The 26,944-nt window shown below is 34.5% G+C and overlaps 1 protein-coding gene across 1 annotated transcript in view; it reads left to right on the top strand.

Moving 5' to 3' along the window:
* Positions 1-26,944, top strand: part of LOC149533442 (26S proteasome non-ATPase regulatory subunit 2 homolog A-like) — a 57,082-nt gene that overhangs the window by 18,657 nt on the left and 11,481 nt on the right. Inside the window, exons 7-17 of the mRNA XM_089805544.1 lie at positions 9,122-9,187; positions 9,905-9,943; positions 10,167-10,249; positions 10,572-10,686; positions 10,953-11,027; positions 13,716-13,877; positions 14,870-14,977; positions 15,084-15,188; positions 15,268-15,408; positions 15,565-15,669; positions 15,794-16,015. Of these exons, the coding sequence (XP_089661670.1) occupies positions 9,122-9,187; positions 9,905-9,943; positions 10,167-10,249; positions 10,572-10,686; positions 10,953-11,027; positions 13,716-13,877; positions 14,870-14,977; positions 15,084-15,188; positions 15,268-15,408; positions 15,565-15,669; positions 15,794-16,015 (1,221 nt within the window). The remainder of the gene's footprint in view (positions 1-9,121; positions 9,188-9,904; positions 9,944-10,166; positions 10,250-10,571; positions 10,687-10,952; positions 11,028-13,715; positions 13,878-14,869; positions 14,978-15,083; positions 15,189-15,267; positions 15,409-15,564; positions 15,670-15,793; positions 16,016-26,944) is intronic.

Genomic DNA, 26,944 nt, shown 5'->3' with positions numbered 1-26,944 from the left:
CTACATATTTATTTTGAATGGTTGATAAAAAATAATAAAAATAACATTTCATATTTATTTTAATAATCTTAGAAAATAATGAAACTTAATAATAAAAACAACATTTATTATAATAATAATCTTATAATAATAATAACATTTAGATTTGAAATGTTTGGCAATAGTAATAGCCGACATCCAAACCTAATAATAAAAATAACACTAATTATAATAATCTTATATTAGGTGACCAAATGTAGACGCAAGCATAAATGCAATCGCAATTGCAAAGGAATATGCAATGCATTCATCATACAAAAATGGGTCAGCAGACGAAAATGGAGATGCCAGACGCAACCTTCAAGTATCAAACAAAAAAAAATCTTTAGGTGCGACCTTTGGACGTGACCTTCAATGACCATTAGGTTGCCCTTCACCAACCTTCAACGATTGTCATTTTGCCACAGCCAAGCTTTAGAGTGTTTAATTTTCAACCGATGAATGGCATTACATCACCTTTTTTTATGCAGAAAACCCTAAAAACCACCCAAATATTATATGAATTCATGTAAAACAACAAGAAAATAGTTTTGTACTAATTTAATAACAAACTTGAATGATTTTTTTACATTTTTTATGGGTTTGCCAAATTTCGAATCTGAATTCGAAAATTCAACGAACCCCATAACACAGATAATACTTATGGAAATTGTGTATTTATTTATAACATCATGGTTTTAGATCACATTTTGTGTATCATTGTAGATTGAGCTCCTTAAAAACTTAGTTACCTAGGTTTGTTGTTTTGGCCCAAGAACCCTGCCTGGGTTCGAACCAATTCAAAATTCTTTGTCCAGTTCAACCCAGGTTCAATCAGGGTTTGAGTTTCCCTTGGCTAGTTCGAACTCGCAGTCCAAAATTTGAACTTAGGCGAATTTTGGCTGCCCCGATTGAATTTGGGTGAATTTTATATTTTTTGAGTTCCGGTTGCCCTAAAAAATGAATGTAAGTAGGTTATTTTGGCTTCTAACATCATTTGTGGTGTGCAAATAGGTGATTGAACAAAAGAAGTTTGTGCAAGGTGGAGTTCACATCATATGATTTTATTATACTCTATGCTTATAGGCTTCATAAATATGTATATATATATATAATTTTTTATAACTTTTACATGTTTTTGTACGAATGAACCCAGAACCCTTTACAAAATTTTGCCATACCGGCAAACCGGTTCTTTGAACCCATATTTCGAATCGGTGACTAAGCTTAAAAAGGAGGTGAAGTATGGGGAAGGGAAAACCAAGAGACTAAATTTGTGAACAAAACATACCACAAACAAAGAAAAGCAAAATACTAAAAAGAAAGAAAAGCAAAAATAAAGATGCCTCAAAATTAAAGATATGAAGCAAGATTTTTAAAAATAGCAATAAAATGAAAAGGATGATGAACAAATGAAAGAGAAATGTGCAGCTATAATGACAAAAAGTAATAAAATTTTAGACATGGCTTGGCATCTATTTTTATTCTCTCCAAAACCCTTCATATGCCTCTTCACCTTTTCTCCTTCCTTCTTCCTTTATCTTTATTATGTCCCACTCTTAGGTTTTCTCTTTTGCTTTCTTTATCCCTCTTTGTTGTTCATTTGTCTCTCCTTGTGCTTTTGTTTCTTACCTCTCTATATATTTTCCTATCATGCCCTTTATTTTTAAATTTTCATTATTTTTTTGCTCTAATTTTATCAATGTATTTGAAGTATGTTAATGATTATTATGTTTCCTTTCCCTTATTTAATTTTCTCTTTTCATTTATTTCATTTCCCCCTTATTCTAATCATGTTTTAGTTTGTGTCGTGTTTTCTCTTTTCAACACTTCCTCTTCTTATCTAAAGTTTTTTTCTTCCGATCTTTATTTATTTTAGATGGTGATCATGTTACTTGGTTATTTGTCTTTGTCAAGATTATCTTTTTGGTAGTAATAGAATATATAGTATATAGTACATAGTATATACCTAAGTTATTGATGTGAATGTGAGAAGTAGGTGCATAAATGCACAATTTTTCTTTGGGGATGCGGATGCATTTATGCAAAGAAATGAAAGAAATATACAAAATTGAAACATTTGATATTATGATTCTGATACTTGTAACTTCACCAGTACATATTCAAATTGAAATCCAATATTCAATAAGATTATAAATCACATCATTTAAGTCTATGTTCATGGTTCTAATGCTAATTGAAAAATCACACAATTACAAAATCAAAATATAGTTCATGATTAAATGTTGATCAATCAAAATTAGAATCATATGGATTTGCAAAAAAGTCTTGATCATCACCAACTCCAGTTGCTGCAAGTTCAAGATCATTTGAACCAAAAATAGATCCATTTGTGTTAGGTGCACCATGTGTTGTGATGTTATCAACATCATCATTCGTGATTGTAGTATGATCTTGAATTGTTGCATCCAAGTTTGCACACTCAGGTTCTACATGCCAAAGCTTGGCCGCCCCTTCCCTGTAGTTATTATCCTTACGTGACAAAAGACACAAGTTGGTATGCATGTAAACCAAGTCTTCAACTTTTTTAGAGCCCAAGCTTCATTGAGTGGATAAAGGAGTATGCACTCCAATTCTGTTCAATAACAGAAGAACTTTTAACTTGGACAATGTTCTCAATTGTAAAATCAATTTTTAGAGTAAAACATAAAAATGAGAAGCTATTTAAAGAATTGGAGAATAAAAGTGGTAAACGAAAAACAAATAAAACTCACCTGTGAGAGGTTTCTAAGTGCAAGACATTGTAGGTGCTTAAATTTGACCATAGAGGTACATGTTATAGCTCCCATGTGATATTGGTCCTTTATTGCAAGTAGACTAAGTTTTGTTCCTGAAGCAAATAAGCTAAATTTTGTCCTAACTTTTTTGTGAATGTCATCATCTAGGAAGAGTCTTGCAAAGGCCTTGTAGCTCCACCAGCAACTGCTTCATCCGCATATGGTGCTACTCTATTCGACATAACAAGTACTTGCTTGCTATGGTACCTTGGAGATAAGGCATATGCAAGGATTTGCAATGGGGTAGTCATCTTTTCTCAATGATGACGAATGATTGTTTCTAGTTCATTGCATAAGGCTTTACATATTGTGGGGTCAATGTCATGTGTTTGTATGGAAAGTTTGACCTTCTCTACCATTGTATCTATGCCATCATAGATATCCCCAAACAAGGCTGATTTGTATTAGCAAAGCAAAGCATAGTCATGATAGGGTCTGTGAAAACTAATACAAATTGCACACAAGCTTGCCAACTATTATCGAAGATCAATACCTTGACCTGTTGTGCCCTTTTTGAATTCAAGGCCTTGCATATGCCCCATTGGCTAGAAATAACCATTTGGATTAATGCCCCTTGCACGGTGAGAAGTCGTCTAATCACAATAGTATGAGATGCAAATCATGTTTTTATCATTTAAGTAAGTTAATCATAACAATGTGTCAATAGATATTAAGCAAAGTTATATACAATTGGATGATTGAGAATGACATAAAATATATTCAAATTAAATAAATAAAATAAATTTAGTAAGTACTATATATACATTCGACAACTTCAATTTGGAGAACGATCTAAATATTGATTGTGATATGTGATGGTTCATCATAAACAATTGTATCTCCTACCCCTCTTGGTTAATTTGTTTCACCCTATCTATTTGAGTGACAATCTATTGCATGAGCAAGTTTAGGGAGTGTACGGTGCATGGTGTCCAAAAAATATGGTCATACAGGCCCTCAACAAAAGCCCTTGTACCCCTACAATTTTTGATATTATCCGTAATCACGTGGACTACATTCTCACTACCACCATCTCTATGGCCTCAATGAGAATTTTGGAAATGAACTATGAATCATTCACTTTCCCTTCATAATCAACTACCTTCAAGAACATTGCCCCTTTGGGTGACACTGCAATCACATTAATCAATGATTGGTTTTTCACGTCTTTCCATCCATTTGAAACAATAGAAACACTTGATGTTTTCCATTGATTTGTAATTGGTTGAATAACTTTCTCTACACAAGCCTTCTCGTCTTGCAATAGAGTGGTATACCAATTTAGCACTACAATTATGATGCTTACAGCTAGACCATGACACAATGGCAACAAACACATCAAGTTTAAAGGTTAATAAGTTATAGCTAAAATAGTTCCTGACAACTTTTTTCATTGCCATGCTTAATGCTCTAACTTTTTAAGTAATTATAGGTAGGGTCATCCTACAATAATCTGCCAAGATTATTTTTTCACCTTAACTTCCTAGAGGTTGCCTTCTCATCTTGCAATAGAGTGGTACACCTTTTCATACACAAGACATGTGTAATTAGCTGATGCTTTATTTATGATTGCAACCATTTCCTTCCAATACGGTGATCTCACCAAGTTGAAAGGAAGACCATTGGCATAGATGCAACGTGCATTGGCTTGATCAATAAGCTTGTGTGCCTCCATTTTAAATGCGGTGTCCAATGGTCCTCTTTTGTAGGTGGTAGTTTCTACTTCTTCCTCTTCCACCCTTGGTACGGGTGCTTGCAAGAATGGATGTTTAGAGGATACAATTCAGTGGGTAATTGCATTGTTTTGTTCAAAATGGAGGTTGACAAAAACTTTGTCTTGATCTTTTAACCAATTTATCAACAACTTCTTCTTCTTGTCCAATTAAGGCTATTTGTGCATTAGACATCCCCTTCCCATTTGTGCCCTTGCACATTGCAAATCCTTCACTAGCAGGGCCCATTAAATGAAGTTTGATCCAGGAATATGATCTATTGAATGCTTTGCCTTTGTTACTTTGACAATAACTACACTCCCAAAGATATGAGCCACCTTTGATAACTTGTGAGATTTAGTGGCATGTCTCCATAAAGGAGCTCCTACATCACTATTAAAACTATCAATTCCTTGCCCTCCCATTGAACTTTGACTACCGATGGTGGCCATTCATGCACGATACAATATAATTTATTGCTATGCCTACAATAAGAAATTAAATAAATTTAAATTAGAAAAAAACTATGAACATCAAGCATAAAAATGCAAAAAAACTATACAAAACTACTAAAATAGATAGCTAAACTAGTTTTTTTATTTCTTTTTTTTTTTAAATGAAAAAAATTTGAAAAATTTCTTCACAAACTTGACAAATTCATCAAAATCTCAGAAACAATTATTAGAGAACTCAAGAATGTTATCAAATGCTTAAAAATCTTTTTGGAAGCTATCTCTTGCCCTTCAAAATGCCAAAATGGAGACCAAATGAGAAGAGAGTTTAGCTGCAAACAAAATAAGATGAGATTGGGTGAATGACCTCTTTTAGGACCATTTTAGGGATTAGGAGCAAAAAAAAAAGATTAAAGAACTCTTATTTGCATATGCTAAATTAAAACTTAGGTGGCAAAAAGCAGTAACAAAAAGTTTCTTTGGGCCTGGGCCCATTGAGGCCCAGAAGCATCCAAATGCCTGTGGATGCCTCCTTCTGGAAGTACCTCCTTGGCATTTGGAGGCGGATTCCACTCACCTCCAGATGCTTGGGATCTGCTTCCACAAGCTTCTGCCTCAGGATCTGCTTCTAGTGGCATCTGCTTCCACCTCCCACACCAGGATGCCTGCATCAGTATCTAAGGTATATACTATATAAAACTTTTAATTTATTTATAGTGTGTGTCCTCTTACAAGGTTTTTTATGCATACAACTAAGAAACTTTAATTTCATTATTCTTGCTAGTTTTGTTTTTGTTTGCTGTATTTGCATGGGTTTCTTTGATATGTTCATAATTCTTTCTATTTTATTTTAATTTCTATTAGTGTGATCTATTCAATCCTTTATTTTGGGGCACCATTGTGTTTTTTGATTTTCCTTGTTTGTTATATGTATTATAATTTTAATAAGTGTGATCTATTCAATCCTTTATTTTGGGGACATCTTTGAGTTTTTCATTTTCTTTGTTTGTGGTACATATTGTTCATTAAGTTGGTCTGTTGGTTTCCTCACCCCCTTCTTTCTCCTCTTATATGCAGTTGATATTGCGTCATTTAGTTCTTTCTCTTCTTGATGAAAGATCAAAAATTGTTTTCCAATTGTTGATGCTAAAAATTATATGCAGCTAAATCCAAAAGCACTGCCTTGCATTATCATGGACTATGGAAACATCATTATTTTGTTTAGTGCTAAGTTGGTGGTCCTGGTTCTGGTTCAGAATCAGGGTCAAGATTTGTTCAAAAAATTGTTTGGGTTCGCTTTGGGTTCGCTTTGGGTTCATCTGTACAATAACTTATGGTTTATATCATAGTAACGAGAATTGTGGCGATTCACACGATTCAATTCAAGCCAAAATATTTTTTGTGAATCAGTGAATCGAATCAGCGATAAAGGGTTTATGAAATAAGTTACTCACTACATTTCAAGGGTTTTATAAATTTGCCAATTTGTGGCCGATTCGATTTCGATTCATGGCTGATTTGTGATTTGATCGGCCTTGCCGATTCCGATTCTCTTAACTTTGGACTATATATATATCTTCTTGCATTTTCAAGGGAAGCAAAACATGCAGTGTGTGTAGCCAAGGCCAGTCTAATTTATGTATCTCTGAAAGTCTTCAATTATTTTTTATTTTTAAAGAGCAGGTCAAAGGGTGATCAATGCCTGTTCATTTAATGTCGACTTTATTTTATTGAGGTGAAAATGTTCATATGGTAGTGTATACATTACCATATGAATATTTTCACCTCAAAAAAATAAAGCCCTATACACTACCATATGAACATTTTCACCTCAATAAAATAAAGTCGACATTAAATGAACAGGCATTGGTCACCCTTTGACCTGCTCTTTAAAAATAAAAAATAATTGAAGACTTTCAGAGATACATAAATTAGACTGGCCTTGGCTACACACAATGCATGTTTTGCTTCCCTTGAAAATGCAAGAAGTTCTAATCAGATTAGTCCACCTACATTTGCCTCTTCTGCCTGTATATCACAGCTGCTAACTGTGTTGCCCAACTTGGACCCAAGGATGCAGATGCCCTGTTTATTTCATTAAACAAATGCTTGCATTACCTCACTTTCTCAATATATCCATAAGATTTGAAAGGACAGTATACGTATTGCTATTCAGTTGCTGTGGAAACTGGAAACTTCATGAACAGTTTAGTCCCAACCATCTTGCACGTGGTGCATTCAACCAGAAGTGAACCATAACAATAGCTTCTCTAAATCATTACAGAGCATTTTTTTGATATGTTTGGTACAAACGATTTGCCTGATTCAGGGTGAATTATGAAATTCTTTGCTGAAATTAGCATTCATAGCACTCCTTAGAGTATTGTGAGTATATTGTTTACTTGTAGTGTATATGTCTTTCAGTTCTTGTACACATGGTGTCTGGTGCAGATCTGGCAATCACTACTGTACGATCCAATTTTTGGGGTGGGATGTTACATCTTTATTTCAATTCTAGCTTGAATTCATGGAGAAATCAAATTACCTGACATTGACAAAGGATATAAATGAATTCTATGGGAAAATGTTTGATGCAAGATAATCTTCATCAGTGCGAACAAGGGAGAGATCTTGTATTCATCCTTTGTATTCTACTTTGATCATGCTATTCCTCAAATTGTCAATTCACACAGAACTGCCCATGTGGAAACATTTGGTTGATGATGTCATTCTTTCTTATGATCAATGCCATAATGCATTGGCAAATTGTTTAATTGTTTATAACAGTGCTGCATTAGTTTATAATTTAATAATATCAGATTCTACTAAAACTTGTTTTACATTGTTTTTGATTTCTATATAGTGGTTTTATTATACTTTATGGTATTTATGATGACTATGAGTATGAAGCCATCCTTTATGATAATTTCCTGAATTTTATTTCTTATGCACACTTGAAGTCCCAGAAGAAGCACTTGTGACACACTTTTGTTAGTCCCTGAATTAAGCCTTTTAGAAGCAACCAATACTAGTTTTCCTTTCCAGTCGCTTATAATGTAACCAGCTTTTGAAATATCAGAAGTTTCGTAGTGACAGTCAAAATTCAGCTTGAAATTCCCATTTGGGGTCAATCCAGCTGACATTGCTATGCGGTATGCAGTTTATTTTGGCTTAACCCACAAGTCCTATAACAGGTTTTCATAAAATTTTATAGTTGATGAACTTATTTCAAATTTCAACTTTGCTGAATTTGAATATGAACATGAGCCTGGCAACTAAGCCTTTAATTGATGCTTTTAAAGCTAATTCTTAGGTTGTGTCCATTTTACATTAAACGGTGGAACATTTGTTATTTGATATTCAAAAAATGTATGCTGTGCCACAAACATAGATGACTCTTTCTACTTGATTTGCTTAGGACCACATCACTTTCAAATTTGTGAACCTACAAACGCATGATTTTCATTTTTCTTTCCATGATTGGTGCTGTCTAACTATGTTTTACATATTAATTCCTCAATGCTTGGCTCCTTTTTAACTTTCCATTTACTTTCAGATATCCAAATATAGTTTGCAGTCGAACAGATTTTTTATTATTCCTAATATTACTAATGTTTATGATATCAATGACTGGCGTAATCTCATTGCTTATGCACAAGATCTGTTTCAAACTGGTAATTCACTTTCATGCATTTGACACCTGGTTTTCAAATTTCTAATATGTATTCTTCTGTAATCTGTTTCCTTGTTTTATTTCTGCAACCAAATTTTGCTTCTTTTCTTACTTGTTCTAAATGTCAGAACAAGATCTTGTGAGATGTCAACCTTTTTCTATGTGTACCTGCCTCAATGTTTTTGGATATTTTTCTACACTTTTATAACAGAATAGAGCTTAGAATCAAGTACATGTATCTCTCATTTAAATGGAGCAAATCTACATTTTGTATTTTTCTTTTCATTTGTGGTTGATATGGCACGGATGTCTTTGGAGATGGACAGTGCTAAGTGCCATATGTGATAATATTTTGAGATTAAAATAATATTTTGATCACTTGATTGGGATTATGAATGGAGTGAAGTTAGTAGTATCTTAGATGCTCTTATACATATAACTGATTGATGTAATTTGTATTGACATCAGCTCGAAGAGGCACCTACTGATGATCTTATGGATCTTGTCACACAAATTGTTGCATTTCATGTTAAGGTATGTTTTCTTCATGTCTACTCTATTATCAAGTTCGAATACTTAAATACTATTGTTTACTTTATGTAGATGCCATATGTAGAAGACAATTCTTGTAATCGTCTCTCTTTTATGATGTTTAAGTTGATCAAATTCGGATGAGGTTAATGCCTGTCTGTTCAAACTTCAATACATTTGAAGGAAGCTTTTCAGAACTTCTATTTCTTTAGTACAATTCATTTCATTATTTCAATTGTTGTTATGTAATTTTTGCTGTTGATTAAGAATGTACTTTTGAGTCATGATGCAACAAAAACCCTAAATCAAATGGAAAAGAAAATATAAAGGTCAAGGATGCATGTAGTAGTCATGAGGCACCAGAGATAAGAGTCAAAGATAAATAAATAAAAACATAAACTAAGCATGGAAAGCAGATTTAACTGTGTGATTTTGGTATATAGGGAAGGGAATTTTTTTCTAAATATTGAAACGGTCTACTGTTTGAATAACTGGGGAAGCTTTATATTGTTGTTATTAGTTCTCTATTTTCTATTTCACTGAGCTTGTCAATTGGTAATTGTAAAGCCTTAAAATATTTAAAATATTCAATGGAAGCACTTTTTTTAGAATGGATGATACAAACTATATGTACTTGCGAGTTTAAGATTTTTGGTTATGTACTTGAGAGTTTAAGATTTTTTTTTTCTGTAATTACGCTTGTGTTTTCTTTCTTTACAGCACAACGCGGAACCAGAGGCAGTAGATCTTTTGATGGAGGTAATTTCAGATTTATTTAGTTAAATAGTTCCCCATACTTGCAGATATTAGTCTAAAGGCGATTTTTAATACCAGTAGTTTTCTTGTGTTCAAATTGATTTAATTACTTTGTCTATTTCTGTAGTTTTCTGATTTTCTTATGTTTGAAAAATTGCATGGTTTTTCCGGTCATGGGTTGCATAACATTGATAGTTTTCTTGATAAAATATTTTCCAAACTTTAGGTGGAAGAACTGCATCTGTTAACTGAGCATATTGATGCTACTAATTACAAGCGAACATGCCTTTACTTGAAGAGTTTCGCAAGGTATAGTGCTGATGCTTGTGCTTAAAAAGTTTTGCAAGGTATTTTGGGATCACATGAAAAATTCAGACATCTAAAGATTTATGCCCAAGCATTTTATGTAATTGTTGTTCACTCGTTCCTTCCATTTGCTGTCCAATTAAACTTTTGGCAGTTCATTTGAATCTGCAAATGACACTCCTTTTATCTATGCATGGAAAATTACGATAACATGCATTGTTCTATTGACTGATATGTTGTTTATGCTCTAAATTCATTGCTGAAAATTGTTTGCAATCCATGATACCAGAAACTGTATTTCTGAAAGTTAGATGTAATGTTACAGCTATGTCCCAGGACCTGATGATATGCAGGTCCTTGATATTGCTTATACCATTTATACCAAATTTGGTGAATACACAAATGCATTGACAGTTGCATTGGGTATGCACAATATGCAGGTATGTATTCTGTTTCACTCTTATTATATTATAATATAGTATATCATTTCTTGTCTTTGTGTTGTGAGGAAAAAATATTGTACTGACTTATCAAGTGATGTACAAAGACGTAATGATTTAGTTCTGATGATCAATTATTTGGTGGGTCATTTTCATGAGGGAGTCTGAATGTTTAGTGTGCAGATGCTCTCTAGTTCGTGTTTTTATTGTGCTGGATGGAGATTTTATAATGCCAGTAATCCTTCTGCTGGTTTTTGTTTTGACAGTATGTGAAGGCCACATTCTCTGCTTGTGTAGATCCCTTGCAGAAGAAACAACTCTGCTATATTTTGGCTCGACAGGTGAGAAGATAATTGTCTAAATACTTTGAGAAGTAAATATGTTTTGCTTGAAACTTATGTGGGATCCTGATATGATTTCTTGTTGCTTTGCTTGAAAGGTTTGATTTTCAGCTGTTAATTCACATTTTATTCTTGAGACATTATTAACTTTTGTACCAAAAATTTCTTTGATAAAATAGTCTTAATTTCAGTCTTATAGTTAAATTCAAGTGAACTGTGAAATGTTGTTTCTCATTTAAGTAATTCAAAAGTAAAATCAGTTTGGGCAGCCTATACATTTTATCCATTGCACATACCAGAAAAATATTTATTAGTTTTGAATTATGAAAAAAAATCTAGAAGATAATAAATGCTTCATTTTATTTGCACAGATAATGTCATTTTCTATGATGTTTTTTTACTGTTAAAAATTTCTGTGGCAAGGGTTTTAGTACAGTGTTATATGCTAATTTTCGAAGGATGAGATCTAGTTGTGTCAGTTATATTTTCTCAATTCTATCAGCATTTTCAAGTCTTGGATCATACTTGTTTGAAGCAAAGGAATGAGGTCTATGCTTTTAAAAATAGTCTCTAAAATTTCATGAAGTTGGAAGAGTAAACTGGGGTCTACTCTCACTTTGGATTCTTACCCGTAGCATGTATGGGCTAATTTGAGTGATAAAAGTAGATTTGACTATAAGCATGGCATTATTTATTAAACCAATAACTTGGTCCTAATAATGAAGATTTGAGAACAGTCTCAATCCTGATTGTTGTTGTGGACAAATCGTTGGACATATGCCACAGACTGAAAATTGAAACCCTTAGGAAGTTTTCTTTTGATGCTTATGGCAAAAGAACTAGGTACTTAGGTTAGTCTAACTTAAGCTTTTTTAGTGACAAAATCAGCTACTCAATAATCGCTTTAAATTCTATCAGACCTATGGTTGAAGAAAAAACAATTGAATTGCTAATTTAGTAGGAAGAGTGGTCCTGTCTCGAGTTCTTTATTAATAACCAAAGTGATGATAGCTTTACATATGGCTCAATTGTGAGAAATATTTTTTCAATTTTGTTACCCTTTGTTCTTTTAGTTGGACTCACGTGACTAAGTATCCTGCTTCCCACAATTTCTTTTATACTTGGCTTCACTAAACATATCATTAGGCAAAGTGAAATAGGATGTCTTGTTAAATCTAATTCCTGGAGCTGTGGCTCAAAGAATCCCTTCTGTAAGTGTTTCTATTTCTAAAGTAACTGAAAGATACCTGAGAGCTAAGTTACAAGATTTGGCAATATTGGAAATGGGCATAAAATTCGCAGAAGTTTGCATTTATATTAGTACAGAAAAAGCAGCAGGTTTTTTTATTAAAATATATTTTTCCAATGGCATTTGAACACCCACACTTGTTTCAACAATGTATGGATCTGTGAATGTAGTCAAGACTAATATCACAACTCGTTCAGCCATGACAGCTACTTTCTAGCGCATAAATTTTTTCTGTAGCATAAGGGAGCGAGTCCGAATGACATTGTTGACCCGTGGAAGAAAAAGGGCCATTGGAAATTTAGCTAACATTGCGAACTGGAAGCCATTTCGGCAAGTCTCCCTATCATAGCTTGGCTGCCCCAACTTTGCTTTTAGTTTATATGTTTTTTAAATTTTTGTTATTAGGTTTTTGAATTGTGATATTCATTGTTTTATAAAATTTTTAGGAGTGCACTTTTTTAAAGTTTTGTAAATTGAGACTAAAAACTATAAGATTTAATTTTAATTTTAATTTATTTTTTTAAATTTAAAAACTAACATTTAAATTCTAATGAATATAAATTTAATATTATTTTTTTATTAATATTCAATTTTTAACATTTCTTGTTGGAGGTTTAATATTTGATATATTTGATTTATATAATAAATTAAGAAATAACTTATCAATTTTTGAATATTTTAACTTTATTATAATTTATTTGCACTTAATATAATATTAATTTAGTATTTATTGGTAAACTGTTTTCTAAATAAATTTTAATTCAGTATTTTTTATTTTATTAATTATTGGAAATCATATTTGAAGCCCAAATATTTGAATATTGGCAATGTGATTTCGCATGTTTACTATGGCTTATATTTTATGTGTTATCTCTGAATAATGATTTCAAATCTATTTAGTAATATTAAACTATTTTGTCATTTTGGTAAATATATTACAGTTTACTTATATTTTAAAATAAATTAAATTTATGAGGCAAATTTAATGTCATTTTCTTTGAATTTTTTACCCTTGTCGAACTTATCTGAATTTTATAGTAGCTGAATCTGAACCTTGTGACTTAGCCTGAGAGTATTAAATGGAGATATTACTTAAATATAAAGGATGAAAATGGTATTACTTATGAAAAGAGTCAAACTTCTAATTTACAATTTGTGAATTTTTCTCTCTAATGTGTTTCTTCATTTTAATCTCAAAACAAATTTAGCATATGCTAATACTTGTTATGCATTCATGCCCTCATGCGGGTATATGTTTAGCATAGGCTGGACAAGTATTTGTGAAAATGTTCTCTGATCAGCAAAGATTTCATTTTAGAATGCATATTGATTGTTTGTGCTTTTGTCATGATTCATCCTTTAAATTTACTGTGCATTTTTTTTTTTTTTGCATTACAGTCAAATCTTATCTGTGTTTCTATGGCGTTGAGTCTTTGTAGGGAGTGACATTGGAGCTGGATGATGAAATGACAAATGGGAATGAAGAGCAAAGAGAGCAGTTACAGGAAATAATTAATAACATAAAATTGAGTGAGGGCTTTTTGTCCCTTGCACGTGATCTTGAGATAATGGAAGCCAAGTCTCCTGAAGACATCTATAAGGTGACAATTGATTGGCAGATCTCAATACTGCAATTTTTGTATTATCATGAAGCTTTTACAATGGATCAGTTGCTTGCAATGAACTTCTTTTGTTCCTTGTTTAATTCATAAGAAAAATTAATGAGTTTCCAATGACCTTCATGATTAGTTATTAATACTAATGATATTTTCCCTTACGTATGTTGGCAATGATTACTGGGCAAGAGATCTACTTAGTACACAAGCACCTCTAAGCCTTTGTTAGAAGGGAGGAGGCATGGTATATAGAATTCAATATTTTGGTTCGGGTAATTTCTAATAAGACATCTTTTCCTCATGATTCTAAATATTGTGAGATTAGCTCAAGCGCAACTCAATCATGTACTTCATGTCAAGTATTGAAGTCTTTTGTGGGATTTTAATTTTGTATTAGTCGACCTGTGCGTTTTTTGTTATCGCAAGATGACCTCAAATTGACCTGTATGTTTTTAAGGTTTTTAATTTATTCAAGTTAGGCTTTCTTCTTGATGTATGTTGGTAATGATTACAAGCCTAGGTGATCCACTTAAGACACATGTACTGCTAAGCATTTGTTGATGGTTGCCTGCTTGTGTTACATTGACATTTTGTGGGATGCTATATCTTTGGGGATACAGTAGTGTCATGATGCTTGATCTTGCTTGGTAATGATACTATTAAATATTGAACACCCAGTTTAAACTTTTTAAATTTCTTTTCTGCGGCTTAAAGATATGGTAAATATAATTTTTATTCATAGTGTTGTGATTTGCAAATGGTCATTGATCAACATCTGTCTGTTAGGCGCTTATGTTTTTAATGACAAATTTCCAGAAAAGTGCAGAAATCATATTCCTACAGAAACTGGGAATGGAATCCAGATTTTGCCCTGTTCAGTATTCTAAATACTGTACATTCTGGTTTTATCTGGCAAGAAATTTAATCGATTCCATTAAAGATTTAATGGACACATTCAAGTTATCTGATGTGTATAGGCACATTTGATTGATGGGCGTGCAAGTGCAAGTGCAAGTGTCGATTCTGCACGTCAGAACTTGGCTGCCACTTTTGTAAATGCATTGGTTAATGCCGGATTTGGTCATGTAAGTTGTATTGTAGATTCTAAAATCAATAACATTGTTACAGCTTGTTGCTTGCTTTAGAAAGTTCCATTAAACGAGTGCCTCACCGAATGGTGTCCATGTGCAGGACAAGTTGATGACAGCTGCTTCAGATTCATCGAGTGGAGGCAGTTCAGGAAGTTGGCTTTTCAAAAACAAGGAACATGGAAAGGCTAGTGCAGCTGCTAGTTTGGTATGGCTTATGACTCTTCAACTGCAGTTTTAGGGTGGAATTTTCTGGTTTGGTATTAAGATTTACTTTGACATCGCAGGGTCTAATTCTTCTCTGGGATGTTGATGCTGGCCTTACACAAATTGACAAGTACTTTCATAGCAATGATAATCATGTCATTGCTGGAGCATTACTAGCTGTTGGTATTGTAAATTGTGGTATCCGAAATGAATGTGATCCTGTAAGTAATTTGGATTTATTTTATATTTTTACTTTAATGGGGAAAAAATAAGTTGAACTGTTATTCTAAGGAGACCACTTTTCCTTTCAAGCTTTCTGATTTAGAAGTTATGAATAATGTTTGTTCCATATCATATTAATTGGTACATATATGCAGGCATTTGCACTGCTGACAGAGTATGTATGCAAGGATGATTCCAGCATACGGATTGGGGCAATTATGGGCCTTGGATTAGCATATGCTGGTTCTCAAAAAGATGATGTAAGGAACAATCAGCTGGCTTGATATGATGTTAAGTCATATGTTTTAACTCATAGGAAATATAAGTGATATTTTTTCTTTGGATATTCTTGCTATCTTTAATGCTTTGCATATATTCTTGCAGGTGCTTAGATTGCTTGCTCCTATTTTGACCGACTCTAAGGCTCCTATAGATGTCATTGCATTCACTGCTGTCTCTCTTGGATTGATTTATGTTGGATCTTGCAATGATGAAGTGGCCCAGTCAATTATTCTTGCTCTAATGGAGAGAAGTGAATCTGAGCTAGGAGACCCTCTTACTCGTTTTCTTTGTTTGGGTCTAGGTCTTTTATACCTTGGGAAGCAGGTGTGTCCAATGGATTCTGAACTTGATTAAATTAAACAGCATCCAGTTTTCTGTTAGTGTGGGCCTGCATGATGTTTTATCATGGTTCCATCATATTCCAAATAGTTTAGTAGTACATTAGAATTGATTAGAATTGGTTCACCAATTATTTCTCATTTCATTTGATCCTTTTTTCCTTTTACTCCAAAACTCAATATGTAGTACAAAAAAATGGAAACTTAACTTTTTATAGATGTTGAATTTATTAACTACTGTAGTAAGTGTTCTATTGATATGGCACAGAATGTTATTCTATTTTAATGAATTAAGTCTTGATATTAGTGTTCTAATAATTTTTTCACTGAAGATATATATATATATATATATATATATATATATTCTATGTTGGTATTTTATCCTAGAAATTCAAAATACGTCAAACATTGAAAATCCCCCCAAAAACTGTTCAGAATCACCATTAAATTTTGGTGTACATAATCAAACAGTTTTTGACAGGAAATTACTAGGGTCTGCAGTAATTTTTTAGTGTGTAGTAAGTGTCAGGTGTTCTCCAGGTGGCTGTGGCACTAAGAGTTTTCCAGATTCTTGACATAAGTCAGAGTTAGCAGATTTTCATTACAAAATTTGGAATCCTGTGAATGCGAAATAAAAACCAAAAATAGAAATCTTAGTGGCAATATACAATTTTTTTATTTTATTTTTGTGTACATCTTGGGAGATTTTTAAAGACCATACAAAAATATTATCAATCCACAAACTAGTGATATCTTACACTTTTCAACATGTCAATGGCGTTTCATCTAGATCTCCGAGTCACCAGTTAAGAGTGTTGCTTTCACATATTTTTGTTCTATCTCTAAATCACAAGCTGCTACAGCTAATAACCAAATCTTTATGGATGATCCTGTAGCAGCTGGGGAAAAAATGACCATTATCTATCCCCTTAACTAGTGAATATCATTTGATAACCAATCTCTTTGATATTGTCATATGAATAGATCTTTTCAAGGTCACCAGGAGATCGGGAGACTTGGAGGTCTCCAACACTGGTAATGGTACCGGTACACCAATTTTTCAAAAATAGGAGATAGGAGTACTTGGAGACGACAATTTTTTTTTAATAGTTTAAAGAGTCTAATACTAAATATAAAATACTAATACTGTGAAACTAAAAGAGCAAAGTAAATAATAATAGTAATGTCACGTTAAAATAGAGTCAAATATTTCAAATCTCACATAATCACATTACTGTATCTCATAGTCACTAGTACGTCAATTTTTCAAAAATAGGAGATGGGGGTACTTGGAGATGGCAATTTTTTTAATAGTTTAAACAGTCTAATACTAAATACAAAATACTAATACTGTAAAACCAAAAGAGTAAAGTAAATAATAATAGTAATGTCACATTTAAATAGAGTCAAATATTTAAAAACTCACATAATCACATTATTGTATCTCATAGTCATACTTGTTTTCCGAATATTGCATATGATCATCATCACATCAAATCGATACCCTTTGAGATTATCATTACATATTCAAATTTTAAATTCAAGAAAGTATAGTTTGATGCTAAATTGCAAATATGCAAACAAAAATGAACAAACTTAGTACAGTAAACAAAAACCATATCTATTTAGTACTATTATGTTGATGGTACTATCATCTACTCCACAAGGTTGTGATCATTCATCTCAAGGTCTTCAACTATCTTGCTCTCCAAAAAATCATTTAAATTGTCATTGGTCTTAATTTTTGCATTAAAAACATTAAAATGAGGGCTAAAATATATAAACAATTTAATATTATATTTTACATTAATTTTTTATTAGTAGACTTCGGGGAGACTTTAACTTTTGGATTAGGACACTGGGAGACTTCAGGAGACTTTGTCATGAAGCCTCCAACCTTTTTTGAGGTCTCTAGAGATGCGAAAAGTCTCCGAGATGCTTTTCCGTCTTGGAGATGTGCCTTTTAGGGGGTAGATGGGTATCTTCGTAACCATGGATCTTTTTGAAGATCCATTTGTTTCCAATAGGCTTTTATCGATTAGTAGTAATATGAAGTTCCATGTGTCCTTGTTTCTAATTTTCGCCACGTCCTATACATGGCCAATGTTGAGGACCTAGAATCATCCATTTCCATTGCCTTCTTGACAATTCTAAGGTCATTGATCTTAGCAATCACATCAGAAGTACATCCAAAATCAAGCAAGCCATACCTCTTTGGTTGGCCTCTTTGCTAAGTTTACCTCCTTAATTTGAGGTGAAGGTTTTATTCGATCTCTTTGTTTTCATGTTTGTAATGTCCCTTTCCAAATTTACCCTAGAATTATAATTACAATAAATTAGGGTTATTTATTTTTGTTTAGTAGTCGCTTTTGACTGGAGCTTTGAACTAGTGGAGTCGCATTTGGGGGACCCCATCCCCGTGGAAGTTCTGAGGCATTAACACCTCTAATATTTGGCTGTAGCAGACATCATATTACAATCAACCTTGAGACCCAACCATGTGAGATTCACCTCAACACCATCAAGAGATTCCTTTACTACTCACCTTATCACTCCAATTCACTTCTCCTTATACCTCCCAACCTCCTTACATCACAGATCTCCTTATAACTTCCCATCACATTATCACGCCAGCTCAACTTTCCTTATAGCACCTGAGCATTGACTTGTGCAGCTGAAATGACACGTCAGTTGTGCTGAACTGAATCACCAAGGAAGACAAACAATCTCCAGCTCAACGGCCACCTCAGACAGGGCAGGCAGCGGGCCATCGACCAATGAAAGTGCGTGACAACAGCAACCGTGGGTGGATAGCGGAAACAAACTCCATGCGGACATGGGCAGGGAAGTTGGCTGCAGGAAACTACTACTACAGTTTCGTGGGCAGTGGGGGCCAGGTAGATCACGACAGCGGCAAACCAAACCAAGCCGACAAAGGGTCAGGTAGGGCTTGAACAACAGACCTCACACTTGTGAGGTTCGTGACATTACTGTCACGCTGCAGGGTCATCCTCAATAAATTAGGGTTACTGTTACACCTTTACCAAGTAAAAGATCTCCTTAAAAAATGTGATCCTGGATTTGAACCTTGCAATCATAACCCAAGAACACATCAAATTCATAATTTCATATAATATATATAATATTTTACAAACACATGAAGGTTCCAAGTAAGAGACATGACAGGTATGCCTGCAGCAATATTTGCACACCTAAGCCCAAGAGCAAATTGGAACCTAAGCCTTCTTGGCTTTATTGGGCAGTCAATACATACGTCCACAGGGTTGGCCTACTTTGTGTGGTGCTTGTACCTGCTTTCCCTAGCTATGCCTCATTCCCCCTAAAGTCAAGAGGAGATTGTAAAGGGGGTTTATGGTGTTCTATCTAAGCCCAAGAGCGGATTGATATCAGAGCCCTCTTTGCCCTAGGAGCTGGTAACATAGTCATCCCAGGGGTGGCCTACACAGATAATCATATTATAACTCCCCTTCTATACCATCAATCCTTCGTACAAGATGGATATCAGACAGTTTTATCATCAGGCATATGAACTTTACATTTCATTATATGAATGAACATACATAAGAGATAATTATCATAAAAAATGCACGAACTCAATATATACCACAATACAGTTGTGCGATTATAGAATGCTGAGAAGAACTGATCTGAAAAGAGTACCAGACTGCTGCTTTCAAGTGTGGTCTGATTATCAATCACTGTGGGTAAGATGATGTATTTACCTTGATAGGTCAAGGTTGAACTTAGTTACCTCTGTTTCCCTTATTGGAATGCTTTTTCTTTGATCTGCTGATTTTTTCCTTCGATGTGTATTCCTGCTTGGTTTGATTGATCTGGAAGCTATCCCCCTGTGTTGAATGTTTTTCTTTCTTCTATTGGATGATATAAGTTCACCGAGGCTTCTTTTATTTCTTGTCTTGGGTTACTGTCTATACTCAGGTGTATATGTAGCTACTATTTGTCGTATATTAACCAGATCTAGGGTTTATGTATTGGTGGCTTTTGCTAATGTGTTTATGCTTATCAGAAATCTTTTTACTTCATCCTCTATGTTCCCCTTTTTTGGACGCTGATTTGCAACCCTCCCTTGGCATTGGAGATTCATGTCTTACATAATAGTCACACCTTCCCTCCAAAGGGCTGTCTCTTTTTTTAGCATGACCATTATCTTTTGCTATCTATACCTCTGTTGATTAACTTAATAAAGTCATTACCATATTAATTGTGCCTCATTCCTCATAACCTGTGGTTGTTTGGTGTAATCGCATTCTACTAATAACTAATAAAAAAATATTGATGCTGATTTAGTTATCATGGCTGTCATTAGTTTATGGAGATGATGATTTGTTTAATTAATTTCTCGTATCTACGTTTTTAGGAAATCATGAAGGGTAATGATATCCATTTTATTGTGGGTATATGGCATTTTCCTATTAATGAAATTGTGAAGTCTTGGGTCGTATTTGGACTACTCACTTGTTAACCAACATAGATTATTTTTTCCCTAGGAAGATGAGCATGTGTTGTGCCCAAGAGCATGCAGATGAGGAAGTGAGGGATTTTTGGTTTTCTAGACCAACACTGGTTCTATTAGATGGGCACAATGTAGTAACATGGTGTCTAGATAGAGTTTGTGGTTGGAAGTATGCAAATGACCAATTCCAAGCTACCAAAGAGCGAGATGTGTGCTCCCAAGACATTGCCTTACGTGGCACTAGGAAGATGTGTTGGAATGACTACCATTGTTGAACTGTATTGAGTGCCCCTAGAGAGGCCACAAAGATGTTGGTTGTATGGAGCCCCACATAGCAATTCAAAGACTTCATTTGTCTTTAAAAGATGCTTTCTGATACCGAGCATCCAACACTCTATCACACGAGGCTGGAAGGGTATACACATGCTACCTTAATCTCGACAGGATGCATTTTGGGAGGGCTTCCAATGCCACATCCACTTTTGAGATCCATCCAACGCAAACGTTCCAATCGATCATAGAGCCACCCCATAGAAAATTGGTTGTCGAGAGAAGTGATCTCATTTGAATCGAGCATCCCTTCAATATCTAGCAAAATCGGTTGCATGCATTGTGATTTCCTCATTGGAATGCTTTTTCTTTGATCTGCTGATTTTTTTTTCTTCGATGTGTATTCCTGCTTGCTTTTATTGATCCTATCCCTCCGTGTTGAATGTTTTTCTTTCTTCCATTGGATGATATAAGGTCACTGAGGCCTCTTTTATTTCTTGTCTTGGGTTGCTGTCTATACTGTATCTACTATTTGTCGTATATTAACCAGATCCAGTGCTTATGTATTGGTGGCTTTTGCTAATGTGTTTGTGCTTATCAGAAATCTTTTTACTTCATCCTCTATGTTCCCCTTTTTTGGATGCTGATTTGCAACCCTCCCTTGGCATTGGAGATTCATGTCTTACATAATAGCCATGCCTTCCCTCCAAAGGGCCGTGTCTCTTTTTTTTTTAGCATGACCATTACCTTTTGCTATCAATACTGTTGTTGGTTAACTCAATAAAGTCATTACCATAGCAATTGTGCCTCATTGCTCATAACCTGCGGTTGTTTGGTGTAATCGCATTCTACTAATAATTAATAAAAAAATAGTGATGCTAATTTAGTTATCATGGCTGTCATTAGTTTATGGAGATAATGATTTGTTTAATTAATTTCTCGTATCTACGTTTTTAGGAAATCATGAAGGGTAATGATATCCATTTAATGGCAAGTATATGGCATTTTCCTATTAATGAAATTGTGAAGTCTTGGGTGGTATTTGGACTATTGACTTGTTAAAACTTAACCAACATAGATTGCTTTTCCCTAGGAAGATGAGCATATGTGTTGTGAGCAAGAACATGTAGATGAGGGAGTGAAGGATTTTTGGTTGTCTAGGCCAACGCTGGTTCTATTAGAGAGGCACAATGTAGTAACATGGTGTCTAGATAGAGTTCGTGGCTGGAAGTATGCAAATGTCCAATTCCAAGCAGCCAAAGAGCGAGATATGGGCTCCCAAGACATCGCCTTACGTGGCACTAGGAAGATGTGTTGGAATGATTACCATTGTTGAACCGTATCAAGTTGTGCTCCTAGAGAGGCCGCAAAGGTGTTGGTTGTATGGAGCCACACATACCAATTCAACAACTTCATCTGTCTTTAAAAGATGCTTTCTGATACTGAGCATCCAACACTATGGCATGAGGTTGGAAGGGTATACACATGCTTCCTTAATCTCGACAGAATGCCTTTTGGGAGGTCTCCAATGCCACACCCACTTCCGAGATCCATCCAACCAAACGTTCCAAGTCAATCATAGAGCCACCCCATAGCAAATTGGTCGAGAGAAGTGATCTCATTTGAATTGAGCGTCCCTTCAATATCCAGCAAAATTGACTGCATGCATTATGACCAAGAGCATGTAGATGAGGGAGTGAAGGCTCTTTTTTGCTTGTCAAGACTTCTATGCGAAGTCTTATCCACAAACATCGGTGTAGTATGAAGTTGTTAAAGACTGAATGACCATAGAAAACAAAACAATTATTAAATTAACAGTGAACTCTTATATAGTGTTTACAAACACTTTAAAAAGTGTAGTCTAAAAATAGACTTAATTGAGAAAAACTAAAAAGAAAGCCTAAATGACCATTAACTAAAACTAGCTATATTGTAAGATACTAAAAATATTCTAATATCCTACCTTAATGGTAATTCTATTAACTACCTTGCAAAAGACAATACATGTCTTGAGTTACAAATCCTATAAAACATTCTGTTAGTAGTGAGACCCTCCCTGGATCTGCAGAATGTCAATGACCAAGTGCCAGGAAAAACAGGGAAGGTTTCCCTTTCATAAGGATGATTTTCTGGTCTGAGAGTAGGGCATACCATAGACTCTTCCACTGACTTTCCTAGAATTGGCAAAATCACTGACTAGGAATCATCACAGAAATATCCAACCTGATGTTGGATAACAGAGCTGCTCTTCCCTATAGATAAGAGACAAATACTGATAATAGTTGTTACAATTTTGGGGAAAATTTGACAAACCCTCCAAACATTGTAGATGGGTGTGATGCCTCAAAACAGGCTGCAAGATACTATGGTTTGAAGACTACAAAGCATCATTTTATCAAAGAAAAAGAGTAAAAAACCTTCAAACTTACATCCCATGTGAACTTTGCATATTACAGATTTTAAAAACAATTTTGGAGGAGAAAAATTGATGAATAATGAAAACCAAACATGATTTTTGAGATGAAAAATCAATCCAAACCCAACAGAAGACTAAAGATACAAATCGAAGAAAATGGATAAAAGAATACAAAACTCCAAAAAAAATGGTAAAACCCAACTGATTTTTTTAAGGGAAAAATTTGTGAAAGTTGAAAATCCACGTCATAATTTTCGAGGTAAAATAATGAGAACCCTCCAGAATTTGTCAAGGGGAAAATTAGAAAACCTGTCAGAGAATTGTTTTAAGGATTATTTTTTTATAAAATTCCAAAATAAGCAGAAAACCCAAAAAAATAATTCTGAAGTCTAATTGGGATTAGGGTTGAAATACTGAAAAATTGATCCTCCCCCACATAAAATAGTTGGATTAGGATTTGACTATAAAAGATTAAAAAAAAATCCAGAGGTAGTTGTAAAGGCGGGTGCAGACAAAAGAAAGGCTATTAGTGTTTTGGAAAAACTTTGTCTGCGATTGACAATTCTACCAGTTGTGGGGATCGGGGTGAGTATTATTGCCGGAAAAAATAAATCCTGTTAAACACCCATTATAAACTGAAGAAGACTGGAAATCACCAGAAATTGTGGCCATTTTGATTGAGAAATTTTGTGCTGAGTTGGGCTGATAATTTCAGAAATCACGGGCCTTGTATCTGTTTGTCCCTGAAGGCACAGGTGCAGAACAAAAAATAACCCGGTGAAAAGAAATGATGATGTGGTTACTGCCAAAATTCTGGAATTGCAGGCAGAAATTCTTCAGGTGGGTGGAAGTCCAGATAATACTGAGGGATAAAAAAATGAAATGTGCGAAAAGTCAAGGGTTTGCAGGTGCCAAAAAAGATGGATTTGGGCTGTAGGATGTCAGGTCAAAACATATGCTTTGGACCTCCTGTTGTTGATACCAAAGCTGCAGGAAAAAACAAATTGCATGTGGGCTAATTGCTGCCAAAAAAAGACTATTGCGGCAGAAAACAGCTGCCTAAACGAAGCACTGGTAGATTGTAGTCAGATGCTTTGAATTATTGACGGCAGATGCGAATTGGGTCTGTATGTGCAGTAAACCCTAATCAGGTTTGAATCAGACTGCAGACGAAAAATGGTGAAATTAAATTAAAATTTCTCTATAAGAAAAATTTGCTCATTGTTTTCCAAAACTTGGAAAAATACCTCCAATGATTTTTTAAAAAATTTTCAGAAAAAAATTCGATAAACTAATTTCCGAAAAATATTCTAGATCAGAAAAGGCTACCTCGTCAAACTTTTTGAAACCCCATTGCCTTGCTCTGATACCATGAAATTGTTAAGATTGAATGAACAGAGAAAATAGAATGATCATTGAATTAACAGTGAACTCTTATATAGAGTTTACAGATGCTATAAAATATGCAGTCTAAAAATAGACTTAGCTTAGAAAAACTGAAAGAAGGCCTAAATGACCATTAACTGGAACTAGCTAAATATAGAGAGATTCTAAAAATATTAAAAATATTCTAATATTTTAGACTACATGCTATACCAATGCTATGCCTCACTAAGCATACTCCCGGTTGGCTCCATCAACTTCCTATTCACATATTTTCAACTCTCTCATGTTGAAGGGTTTATGGAGTTTATGCCTCTTAATACCATTCTCCTAATACTTGGAGAAAAAATTACCATAATTATTGGTCCTTGCAAGAGAGTCATTTTTTTTAAGAGCTCTTTATATGAAAGCTCCTATTCATACCAACATTAGATTAGAAAATCTTTTGCTCGATACCCAAGACTGTTCATCAGACTCATACCCAGCTAAGGTACCGGTTCAGATTCTAATTCGGAGGTGGGTTCGATATTCGCTCTATAATTTTTTGGGTTGGGTTCAAGTTCATTTTGGGTTCGTCCGTACAAGATTTATTTATTTATATATATGTAAAAATATGCTGTAGGAAATAAGGTCATACACCACTATGCCAATATAAAGCAATTTAACAAAATACACCACCACATATATTAAGGATTTTGTTCTTTCGAATGGTATGACAAAATGTCAAATTACATCACCATATGAATGTTTTGGTTCAAAAACGTTAACACAACAATGTCAACATTACTAGTTGCAAGCTTTGGGTTTAACTATGGAGGAAACTCTGTAGTTAAGCGCGCTCAGGCTGGAGTAGTACTGGGATGGGTGACCTCCCGAGAAGTCCCGGTGCTTCACCCCTGTGAGCATCACCTAGATCCAATGAGTGCTAAGTGTTCCATTTATTCTCATGAGAGATGGATTCATATTGAATCACTACTCATGAAACATGGGTCATCAAGTTTGACTCAAAATCACACAGTTAAATCCTGATATTCATATCACAACCAATAATCAGTCATAGACTCATATGTGATCAAATACCAATGTATCAAAAATCATCAAATAATTCATCATCAGCAGGCAGTTGCTGATTAGCAGCACAATTAGTGCCACTAGCATCAGCAGTCTCAGCCATAGCCTCAGGAACAGCTCCATCAGTACTATGTATCTCAGGATCACTATCTTCAATCACAAGTACATCAAAGTGCACTTCCAACTCTGTAGCCTTTGGGTCAACATCCCATTGTTTTTTCCTGCCCCTTTTTGTAGGTATTTTCTTTGTGAGTTGTGAGCCTCAAGTTTGAATGCACAAACACCAAGTTATCTGCTTTCTTGGAGTTTAGTCGGTTGCGTTTTATTGAGTGGATGAAGGAGTATGTGCTTTAATTCCTCTCAGATGATGATGAACTAGCAACCTATCAAGATTTGCGAGTTTACCAGCAAGAATCTAGAAATTAGAGGTTGGAATATTACCAACAAGAAACTAGAAATTAGAATCTTTAGATTAAAGAACTTACCTGTGATAAAATTTTGATGGCAATGGGCTGCAAGTGTTGGTATCTTTGTCCATGGAAGTACCACCATTTATGAGCATTAGCATTGTTCTTGTCTTCAAGAGTGTCAAGACTACAATTACTGGTGCTCGCGAAACTCATAAATTTGGACCTCAATGCAGGTCGTAGGTGCTCAAGAAAGAGTCCTCGAAAGGCTGCCTTGTACCCTTGAGCAACTTCCCTTGAGCAATTTCAAGATCTTTATCAGAAGCAACTCTAGTGGTACTCCCCTTGAGGACCGATTGGTTGTAGAGCCTAGGGCTCAATGCAAAGGCAAGTAGATGCAAAGGGGTAGTCATTTGGTTCCATCTCTCTACCATGATTAGATGTGAAGAACATTTCATTAGGATCTTGCTCTTTCTCATTTATTATATTTCTAATGTCCTCAATCATGGAGTTAATGCCATCATATACCTCACCCAAACAAGGCCTATCCATGTCAGTGTATCGGATCATGCTCAATATAGGCTCGGTGATCTTCAGAAGATACTTAACATGATCCCACCAAGGTTCATCTAGTATCAATCCCCTTATGGTAGCTGCCTTGGCACTATTAGATTGCCTCCATACACTCCAATTAGCACTAGTTACCATTCTAGTCAATGCGTATTTAACCTTGACAAGGCATCTCAACACAATAGTGTTGGAGGCAAAGTGGGTCTCAGCAACCTATTTTAAAACAAATATAGATTAAAAATTTGAAAACATAGAAAGTTTACTAAAAAGACTAGATTTTTAAAACATGTTTAAATTTTAAAC

This window comes from Cupressus sempervirens, chromosome 10 (assembly GCF_028749045.1).
Source record: "Cupressus sempervirens isolate cs-2001-9-10 chromosome 10, ASM2874904v1, whole genome shotgun sequence".
Taxonomy (NCBI): Eukaryota; Viridiplantae; Streptophyta; class Pinopsida; order Cupressales; family Cupressaceae; genus Cupressus; species Cupressus sempervirens.
The sequence above is the reverse complement of the archived record's forward strand: the minus strand, read 5'-3'. Positions and strand labels throughout refer to the sequence as shown.